The sequence below is a fragment of the Oncorhynchus mykiss genome, chromosome 1 (genome assembly GCF_057628025.1).
Source record: "Oncorhynchus mykiss isolate SJ-2025 chromosome 1, ASM5762802v1, whole genome shotgun sequence".
NCBI classification, from domain to species: domain Eukaryota; kingdom Metazoa; phylum Chordata; class Actinopteri; order Salmoniformes; family Salmonidae; genus Oncorhynchus; species Oncorhynchus mykiss.
The window spans coordinates 8,906,601-8,917,164 of NC_143022.1; the positions used below are offsets into that span (position 1 = coordinate 8,906,601).

Below are 10,564 nucleotides of genomic sequence, written 5' to 3' on the forward strand. Positions count from 1 at the left end.
AATAGTTAAAGTACAGATACCCCCAAAACGGTTTAAATCATTTTTACTTAAGTACTTTGCACCACTGAAAACAAACCTTTTCTAATGTCTCTATATCACTGGCTTATCATCACCTAGATTGCCCACCCTAGTCACACCCTGACCTAACCAAATAGAGAATTAAAAAGATCTCTACGGTCAGGGCGTGACACTTTGCCTGTTTGATGGTTAGTCTGAGGGCATAGCAGGATTTCATATAAGTGTCTGGATTAGTGTCCCGCTCCTTGAAAGAAGCAGCTCTAGCCTTTAGCGCGGTGTGGATGTTGCCTGTAATCCATGGCTTCTGTCGGGGATATGTACATACGGTCACTGTGGACACGACATTGTCGATCCACTTATTGATGTAGCCTGTAACTGAGGTGGTATACTCCTCAATGCATGTGGATGAATCGCAGAACATATTACAGTCTGTGCTAGCAAAACAGTCAACATATGACAACAAATGAATGCAATCTCATTTAATGAGGAAAATTATCTTGGGTTGGAGAAGCTTCTAGTGATGGCTCTATACATTCTGGTGAAAAGGGAGGGTTTGCGACTCTTCTCTTCAGGTGGGAAGAAATATGCGATGTCATTTCCCTCTGGAGCAAAGGAGCCATGAGAATTTGTCCTCGACTCTGCAAAGAAAGACCATCCAGTATGTCATGGGTAACAATTCAGAGCAGAGTGCAATGTCTTTCCAAATGAATTAGTTGAACGCTAAAGTAATAATATCTTAGGCTTGAATGAGCAGCAGCAGGGCTTACCTGTAAAGTACACAGTAGGGGAAGTGTTCTGAGGCTGGTACTCCAGAGACTTTTGAGGACAGTGGTCCTTTCTAACTTTCTTGGAACCCTGGTTGGTGGGAAAAGGCACATTAAAACAAACTGTTATATATCTTAAAGTACAGTATATCAACTGGAAAAAGGCAATACAATGCTAAAATACTGAATTATATAAACAAATAATATCTCATACATTCAAAAGCAGTGTTATTCATGAAAAATCTGTACTTGTACTATACCTTTATGTTAAAGCATATCTTGCTGAACATGGTTTTCTTGCTTTTCTTGGACTTGAAGATGGGGATCTGCTCTCCAGTACTGCTGGTGCTATCCCTTACCAAATCCAACATCCCTTCTACAATGTCACTGGTGGCCATGCTGGTACCGGACTCAAAATAACATTTGGCATTGGCTTTGGTGATCATTTGATGACTTGAGCCAACTGATAAGGCATCCATAATTTTGTTGACCATGACCTTCGTGAGCTGATTCATTGTGTCACTATCATCTGGCTTGCTCTGATTGAGCTGAATAGGAAAGACCATGCAAGTAGAGGTGCTTGGTTCATTCTGGACTGAAACATCAATGTTGATATTTTCAGACTCATCTAACCACTGTTTTAGGAAGCCCTTCACTGTCTCTTCAGCAAATATCTGGAGAAACTGAGAGGAGAGCTTCCTGGATATGGCACATTGTTCCTTTCCCCATTTCAGCCTTGAAAGAATGGAGTCTGAAGCACTTCTGGCTGCTGCCAATGTTAAGACCTGTGGAGTGCTGTGGCTGTCCTGAAGGGCTATCACTTTATCCACAAATTCATGACTGAAAAGGTGGATGGTCCCAGTGGAAATTATTTTTCTCAATTTCCTAACAGCAGATCGGAGGTTGTCAGGATGAGAAGCACCCTGTCCATCTTCCTGTGTGTTCTCAACACTTTCCACCATTTCGTCCACTACCACCCCAGCAGCTTGCCTGACTTTGTCCACAAAGGATGGGGGAAGTAAGTTCTCTGTGTGAAACAAGTCCTGAATGATCATGTTTCTTACAATGGGAAAGTCACTCTGAGCAGATAATTCAGTGGGGGTGGGAGTACCGGGCAAGGTGAAGTCCCATTCTGACTGCTTTGATTTTGAAGTAGGTGTTAGAGAGATGGAGGAGCGTGAAGAAGAGGTATTTCTTGTATTTTGGCTGTCAGCACTCCTACAACGGATCGTGTCAATATCCTCCAGCATGGATCCTGAGAGCTTAGTGGTTTTAGGTAGTAATTTGTGCGGAATGTCCACACAGGCATTGTTTCCACCAGGTGTAACACTGCTCTGGTTGACCTCAAGATGGCAGAGACTTGCTCTTTGTGAAGCAGGACTGCTTTGATATGTAAATATTTGGATTGAACCAAGTGTTGTGTCTGACATTTGAAGATCTTTTCTGAGAAACTCCGTAATCTTACTTTGCAGACTGTAGTAGATGTTACGAGCAACAGACCAGATTCTTTTCTCAGAAACCTGTCCAGTGGTGAGCAGGGAGGTTCCAGATACCATGTCAGATGATTGGGTGGTCTGGGTGAGCTCCTGCAGATCTTTCACTATGGTTTGTATAATATCAGTAGATGTGGTGGATGTAGATACAGACTGGAGGTACTTATCTGTTGTACCTTCCTCCACAATGTTAAATGATCTAGAGAGGACCTCACTCACTCCTTTCTCAGCTTTGGTTTGGAACTCATGACTAGAGAGTTTTTGGAGGCTCTTTGTTGAAAGACTGTGGGAAGATGCAATGCCTTTGGAGGCAGCCGTGCTGCAATCTAGACTTACTGGAGAGGTTCGCTCAGGAGAACCTTGGAGACGTTCAAACATGTCTTCACATGGTGTTGGGGACCTTGACAAGGAGATGTCCTTCAGCTGAGACAGAACACCACCTACCAACATGTTGACCTCAAGGGACATATCAGATATTTTCTTTCCTACTGTGGAGAAGCAAGGTGCATTTGATGTCTGATCCTCGCATGAGGTCAAGATTGTTGAAATGACCTGTTTGGTACTATTGTTCATTAGACCCTCGTCTGTTTCAGTCCAGAGAAGTTTTGAACTCTCGCTGACACCCATGTGTAGAGTCACTTCCTGGTTCAAACTGGGCAAGTGAGGCACACTCTTACTAGCTTGCGTCAAGTTCTGGCTTGCCAAACCAAGGTACTCCTTAGTCCCAAGATGTCCAGAGTCCTCTGTGGGTGTACGGCTAGACATTCTTCTCTGCACGTCTGACCTCCGCCGGTGAATGGTGAAGCCCTTTAATGTCTTCTTAATATTTTTATATAAACTAGTGGTAGCAGACCAGATCCTGTTCTTTCGCTTTTGTCCATTTTCCTGGAGGTCAGGTTCTCTCTCCTCTACTTCTGCAGGTTGCGCCAAGCTCTGCAGGTCTTCCACAAATGTGTCAATGATGCCAAAGGCAGCAGAATCCGCACAAATATCCTTTGACAAGGTTCTCTGGTTTTGAACGGAACAAGACTTGGATGCTACAGAATAAGCAGGCTGTGCACTAGTTAAGCTACTGGCGGACTTTTTAACTAGGAACTCACTCACTGCTTGAGTGGTGTCTCTCTTGAATTCCTCACTTGAGAGTTTTTTCATGCAATCTAATAGACTGGTCAAAGCTGTGGCCTTACTTCTGCTCTCCTCAATTTGACAGGGGAACTCATATACTATTGGTGATGAGGCCCTGGAATGGGAGATATCCCCAAGCTGAGCCAGAACGCCCTCTACAAATTGTTGTCTCTCAATAGAGAAGTCTGATCCTTTTTCTCCAACAGTGTACAGGGGGTCCTCCTTTGACATCTCAGTGTTGTACAAGACCAGAAGCTCTGAGACGACTTCTTTGGTGCAAGTTGTCAGAAGGAGCTTGCTTTCTTCTGACTCAGTTTGTGCCCAAAGAAGTTTTGAGCACTCACTTAGGCCTCTTTGTAAAGTAACTTCACCAGTGGACTCTGGCAACTGAGGCTCACTCTTACTGGGCCTATATTTCATGTCTAAGCAAGGAAGTGGAACTGTCTCCTTAAACTCAGAATTTGTGATGTTGTCATCAGATGTGACAATGCTCTTTAGGGCAAATCTCTGAAGCTTGCCGAAATAATCTTTCAAGTTGTTTTGGATGCTGTGGTAAATGTGAACAGCAGCAGACCAGGCACTCTTCTGTTGGGGACTCTCTTCAGATTCAGCCAAGGACTTCATATCTGACACGAAAGTCTTAACAACTACTGACGCTGCTGAGCCCACTGGGTGAATTGCCTCTGTCTTTACAATGCCAGACAATGTTTGACCTGATACAGCAGCTGTTAACTCAGACTGAACGACTGAACTAGGAAAGCTCAAACTACTGACTTTTTTGGCAAGAACTCCACTCACTGCTTGTATTGCTGATGTTTGAAACTCCCGGCTGGAGAGTTTTTGGATGCTCTTAGATGTGAGCGTGCAGGAGGAACCAGATTCACCAATATTGTAGCTGCTCTCGTATTTCCTTATCAGGGCATCAAGATCGTCAATGAAGCCAACATGCGATGCCAAAAACGTGATCTTGTCCTTCAGATCTTTCAGCAAATTATGTTGGTTCTCGTCAACAAAAGCCACCATTGTGTCAGAGATCATGGTCATGACTTGCCCTGTTAGACTCTTGCTCTCTTGGTCAACTTTTTCAAGTTTAGCAGCCAGCTCTCTCACCATGCTCTCAGTCACCTTGGTCTGTGAGTCTCCCCTTACCGGTGTCACTTGAGAGGTTTGGCTAGCGGAGGCACTCTTAACGACCACTGATAAGGCCGACTTGACATCTTTAATCACTTCTGCCATTACAGCAGGGGTCATCTTCGGAGAGCCTGCACTTCCAGATGGAGAATTGGACATGCATGCAAGTTTGGAGAGAGAACCTTGCAGGCTGTCCTGCACACAGGTGACGAGGGTGTCCTCTGAGACACCTAAGAGGACTTGTAGCGAGTCAGAGTTGGTTGTCTTCTTCTGCACATCAGACAGAGAGGTTCTTGAAAAAAAAAAACAGAAATCATCACAGTCAAACAAATAATATGTAATGCTGTGAGGAACGTTGCTCTGGTGGAGGTGTGTCAACCACATCTAATGATAAAAAATAATAATTTATTCAACTTCTATAGTTCTTTTCATTACAGAAAGATAAATGAGAAAAGCCTTTAAAGCCTTTAAACAGCTTGGAAAATTCCAGAAAACGATGTCATGGCTTTAGAAGCTTATGTTAGGCTAATTGACATTATTTGAGTCTGTGGATGTATTTCAAGGCCAACCTTCAAACTCAGTGCCTCTTCGCTTGACATCATGAGAAAATCAAAAGAAATCAGCCAAGACCTCAGAAAAATAATTGGTTCATCCTTGGGAGCAATTTCCAAATGTCTGAAGGTACCACGTTCATCTGTACAAACAATACCACGCAGCCGTCATACACTCAGGAAGGAGACGCGTTCTGTCTCCTAGAGATGAACGTACTTGGGTGCGAAAAGTGCAAATCAAACCCAGAACAACAGCAATGGACCGTGTGAAGATGCTGGAGGAAACAGGTACAAAAGTATCTATATCCACAGTAAAACGAGTCCTATATCGACATTACCTGAAAGGCCGCTCAGCAGGGAAGAAGCCACTGCTCCGGAAGCCGCCATAAAAAACCCAGACTACGGTTTGCAACTGCACATGGGGACAAAGATCGTACTTTTTGGAGAAATGTCCTCTGGTCTGATGAAACCAAAATAGAACTGTTTGGGCATAATGACCATCATTATGTTTGGAGGAAAAGGGTGAGGCTTGCAAGCCAAAGAACACCATCCCAACCGTGAAGCACGGGGGTAGCAGAATCATGTTGTGGGGGTGCTTTGCTGCAGGAGGGTCTAGTGCACTTCACAAAATAGATAGCATAATGAGGATGGAAAATAATGTGGATATATTGAAGCAACATCTCAAGACTTCAGTCAGGAAGTTAAAGCTTGGTCGCAAATGGGTCTTCCAAATGGACATGACCCCAAGCATACTTCCAAAGTTGTGGCAAAATGACTTAAGAACAACAAAGTCAAGGTATTGGAGTGACCATCACAAAGCCCTGACCTCAATCCTATAGAACATTTGTGGGCAGAACTGAAAAAGCTTGTGCGAGGAAGGAGGCCTACAAACCTGACTCAGTCATACCAGCTCTGTCAGGAGGAATGGGCCAAAATTCTCCCAACTTATTGTGGGAAGCTTGTGGAAGGCTACCCAAAACATTTGACCCAAGTTAAACAATTTAAAGGCAATGCTACCAAATACTATTTGAGTGTATGTAAACTTCTGACCCACTGGGAATGTGAAGAAAGAAATAAAAGCTGAAATAAATTATTATTTCTTCTTCTATTATTCTGACATTTCACATTCTTAAAATAAAGTGCTGATTTTAACTGACCTAAAACAGGGAAATTTTACTAGGATTAAATGTCAGGAATTGTGAAAAACTGAGTTTAAATGTACTTGGCTAAGGTGTATGTAAACTCCGAATTCAACTTTATATGGCCATATCTATACTCTAAAAAAAATGTGAAATTGCTATAAACATCAAATACTGTTTAAGGACAATCATAAATAAAAGGCAGTATTGAAGAATGGTTACAGACATACCTCATGGCTGGCTTGGGCAATGGTTTTGGGCAGTAGCTTCCACTGCCCAGACTGCCCATCTCCTTAGTCAGGTAAATCTCCTTGAACTTAAGTTGTTGTGATTCCTGCTCTTCTTCCTCTTCCTGATCCATACAGTTGGAGGAAGGGTAGGGAGTCGGGATGCGAAAGCTATTGTAAGACTTTCGACTGCCTGGCCTCTTAGATACACCAGCCTCAGTAAATCTCACGTGGGACTTGGTGTTAACCTTATCGTCTAACAGACTGGTGAGTGACGCTGTGAGAGATCTCTGTGACAATGGAGAGGAGGCAGCATCTTGGATGCCCAGTAGTTCGTAAAGACCTGGGATGATGATCTGCATCAGCTTGTCCGATAAAAACTGGACAATCCTCAGACACAAGCCGGCAAGCTGTTGTTTTGTCAGCTGTATTCCAGAAACAGAAGAAGTGTTTTAAAATGTTGCATAGTGCGTCTTTCAAAAGCTTATGAACAAGGCTAAACATTCAGTGATCATTGTATTCTAAAGAAGCTTTCAGATCTTACCGGGTCAGAAATGCCATTACGAATCCTACTCCATTGCCTGAAAATTATGCATATGAATCATTCATATTAATAGTATTAATATTGTCAGAAATGTCGGTCAGTAGAGTCATCAGATTAAACAGTATTTTACACATGCTTTGTAGCAATTGTTTTGACAACATTGTGGTGTGATGTAACTTTTTCCGCAATGGAAATGTAGTTGATGAATCTGCTTTCATACAATCCTTTACAGGTTTGATAGTAGTACTGTACCAAAGAAAATAGAACATACTCCTCAGTTAGGTTCTGCAGGAAGTTGATAATCAGTGAAAAAGACTCAAGATTTTTCGCACTGTTGAGGCTCTCTTCTTCTGTGGTTTCCACAGTGCTGCTTTGCTTCTGGTAGAAATAAACATTATGAGTCTCAAATAATGGCACCAACAGAGTCAAACTTAACATATACAACAAATATCATACTGAAAGAACTTATGAACCGTTAGAGAGTGGAGGAGCATTGGCAACGTTGGACAAATTTAAACAACTGAAACACAACAGAGATGGTTGTGGTACGTCAACATTGCCAATGATAGCATCACTACAACATTTTATTGGATTAATGTTGTAATATGAAATGACAAGGTCAACTTACCATCTCATTGACAGCTTCAGAGGTCAGGTGGTCATCCATCACACAGACAGGCAGGTCTAGAGACTGGGACAAGGCTCTATGGTCATAACCAGGAGAGAATGGAAACATCAGAGCAGTCCCAATGGCAGAATCTAACCACTGTCTTCATGTCAAAGACTCACTTAGTAGTTAATACATGGCCACAAATAATGAGCGGTTCAAATAGATCGGCTGGGGACTTGACCCTACAAATGACTCCATGAATGACGCCTGACCTGCCCCATAACAAGTTATTTCTTATTAGTCTCTCTCTCTTAATCTCCACACAAATATCTAACTGGACAGAGTGTAAGTGGCAATACCTGACTGTCTCAGTGTCAGAAACATCATAGTCTTGTTGTTCTATGTCCTCCAGGGACATCTCAGCTACAGCAGACGGGGCAAAGCCCGGGATGATCTCTCAAACTGAAAATAATGACTGTTTATGTGAACTGAACCATATACAGTGGCTTGCGAAAGTATTCACCCCCCTTGGCATTTTCCCTATTTTGTTGCCTTATAACCTGGAATTAAAATAGATTTTTGCACTGTCAACTGTGGGACCTTAGGTATGTGCCTTTCCAAATCATGTCCAATCAATTGAATTTACCACAGGTGGACTCCAATCATGTTGTAGAAATACCTCAAGGATGATCAAGGGAAACAGGATGCACCGGTGCTCAATTTCGAGTCTCATAGCTAAGGGTTTGAATGCTTATGTAAATAAGGTATTTCTGTTTTTTTCCGTTTTAAATTGCAAAAATGTCTAAAAAACTGTTTTTGCTTTGTCATTATAGGATATTGTGTGTAGATTGATGAGGAAAATGTTGTATGTAATCCATTTTAGAATAAGGCTATAACGTAAAAAATGAAATGTGTAAAAAGTCAAGGGGTCTGAATACTTTCCAAATGCACTGAAGCAGTCTATAAGATATATCTTATTACAGTTTAGGCCTACCTTGTTATTTACTTCCATCTGGCAATATCATATTAATGGATTAAATCTATTTAGTTTGTTTTGTTGCTAGTATTTTTATTAATTGTTTGAAAATACAAGTATTATCTACTTTCTGAAGGACAGCCAAGTTGATAGGCAACATAGAACCTACAGACAATTATGACATCATTGGAACACATGCACGTGTCACAAACACCTTTAGCCCAAAAAAGCAGTGTAGCAGTGCTGCCCAAGCTGGGGGCGATACACTTTTATTAGGCTTTTATTCAGATTCACAAACAATGCTCTACTTGAAGTCAATGAGTAAACATGTAGCAACATGGCTGAGCTTTAACGTGTAAGTAGAAGTTGACACTAACCATATGTATATTCCTAAAATGCTTGCCCTAAATACCAGTCTAGAACCCAGGTATGTCTCCTGCTATTTATAGTATCTTTCAAGTACATCTTATTACAGTTTAGGCCTACCTTATTATTTTCTTCCATCTAGCAATATCATTTTAAGGGCAAATACACACACGTGTTGTAGGCCAATGAACTCCATAGTTTTAATCAGAGTTTATAATAAGGAAGGGGAATTCTGTAACAGGTTATGACATCAAAGGTATGGCAGCTATGGAGCATCATTTTCAAAACAATGTCCAAAGCGGGAAATCATTGGATGTGATTCATTCAATTCTATGCAATTTCATCTTTGAGGACTGACATGGAAGCAACCATTACACAACCCTGAACTCAATAACCCCACCCCAGTTTCAGAAGAGATATCAAACCATATCTTGTCATTCTGTATTACATCCACTGTGCCTGGACAGTGATGGATGGCTATATGGAGCATCCTTGTCCATCATGTTCAGTGTGTTAGTGCTCTCACCACAGCGAGGCAGCAGAGTACCAGTTGAGGTAGGTGCAGGCAGAGCGTAGTAATTAAAGGCAGTGGTAGCCTATCCATCCCCATATCAACACCTGCAGCATCTCATGACACGCGCTCACACTCCCCCATTTACCACAACTTCCAAACTAACTGGACTTAAAACAATGTGTAACTTCGTGGCCATTCCAAGTCAGGATCACACCTAATACCAAATAGCTAAAGAGGATAAACCACAAATAAATTCATGTTTCCTAAAACAATGTGTAACTTCGTGGCCATTCCAAGTCAGGATCACACCTAATACCAAATAGCTAAAGAGGATAAACCACAAATAAATTCATGTTTTGTAGGGGGGAGTTGACGATTATGTGGTGGTTGTTTCACTATCGATGATGAAATTGCATTAAATCAAAAGAGTCAGACCCAATGATTTACTGTTCGTAAGGACAGAGTGCCACTAGTAATATTGAACATTAAGTCGAAATGTAGCTAGGGGAGTTCAAGATCCAAGATCCAAGATCACATTTTCTTTCTATGGATTAGCCCATCTGTCATGTGTTGGTTGTCCAGTAAAAAACTTCGAATTAAGATTATCAGTCCGATTCTGTGATCAATGTGAATCTGTGAACAGTCTTGTGAATCTTTACTAGAGTCCCCATTAGCTAACGCTATAACGTTAGCTAATCTTCCTGTGGTCCAACACCAATTGATAAGACATTACAAACAATTACAAATGAAGACTTTACAAACATTTAACAAGTAGACAATACAGACAATTAAAATACCTGACATTCAACATTCAGTTGATGCTTTGTAGGTGATGCAATAGCTGTAAACTATAGAGCTCGTGGCCAAGGTGAGTTAAGTGGCTAGAGTGGTTTCCTGTATGCCCATGCTGCACATAGCCCACCCCAATGCACTAGTTAGCCTAGTAAACAAGCCTATACACCGCGACACTATTCACTGTTACAGTGGTCAGAGATCACAGCCAGAAGCCTACCACTACCAACGGGCTACAACTGTTCAGTATTGTTGTCTAATTTATGGACATCGTCTATGTGACTTTTTTTTAAATTATCAAGTAGGCCCAACAC

General features: G+C 41.7%; 1 protein-coding gene across 1 annotated transcript; it reads right to left on the reverse strand.

The window, feature by feature from the left end:
- Positions 1-482: 482 nt before the first annotated feature.
- Positions 483-6,873, reverse strand: LOC118948922 (uncharacterized). Its single transcript, XM_090236722.1, has 5 exons — positions 6,448-6,873; positions 5,452-5,453; positions 1,071-4,823; positions 786-856; positions 483-656 (listed from the first exon to the last, which is right to left on the reverse strand). The coding sequence occupies exons 1-5, from the start codon at positions 6,808-6,810 to the stop codon at positions 511-513; spliced, it is 4,335 nt and encodes a 1,444-aa protein (XP_090092848.1). The 5' UTR covers positions 6,811-6,873; the 3' UTR covers positions 483-510.
- Between the last annotated feature and the right edge of the window lie 3,691 nt (positions 6,874-10,564).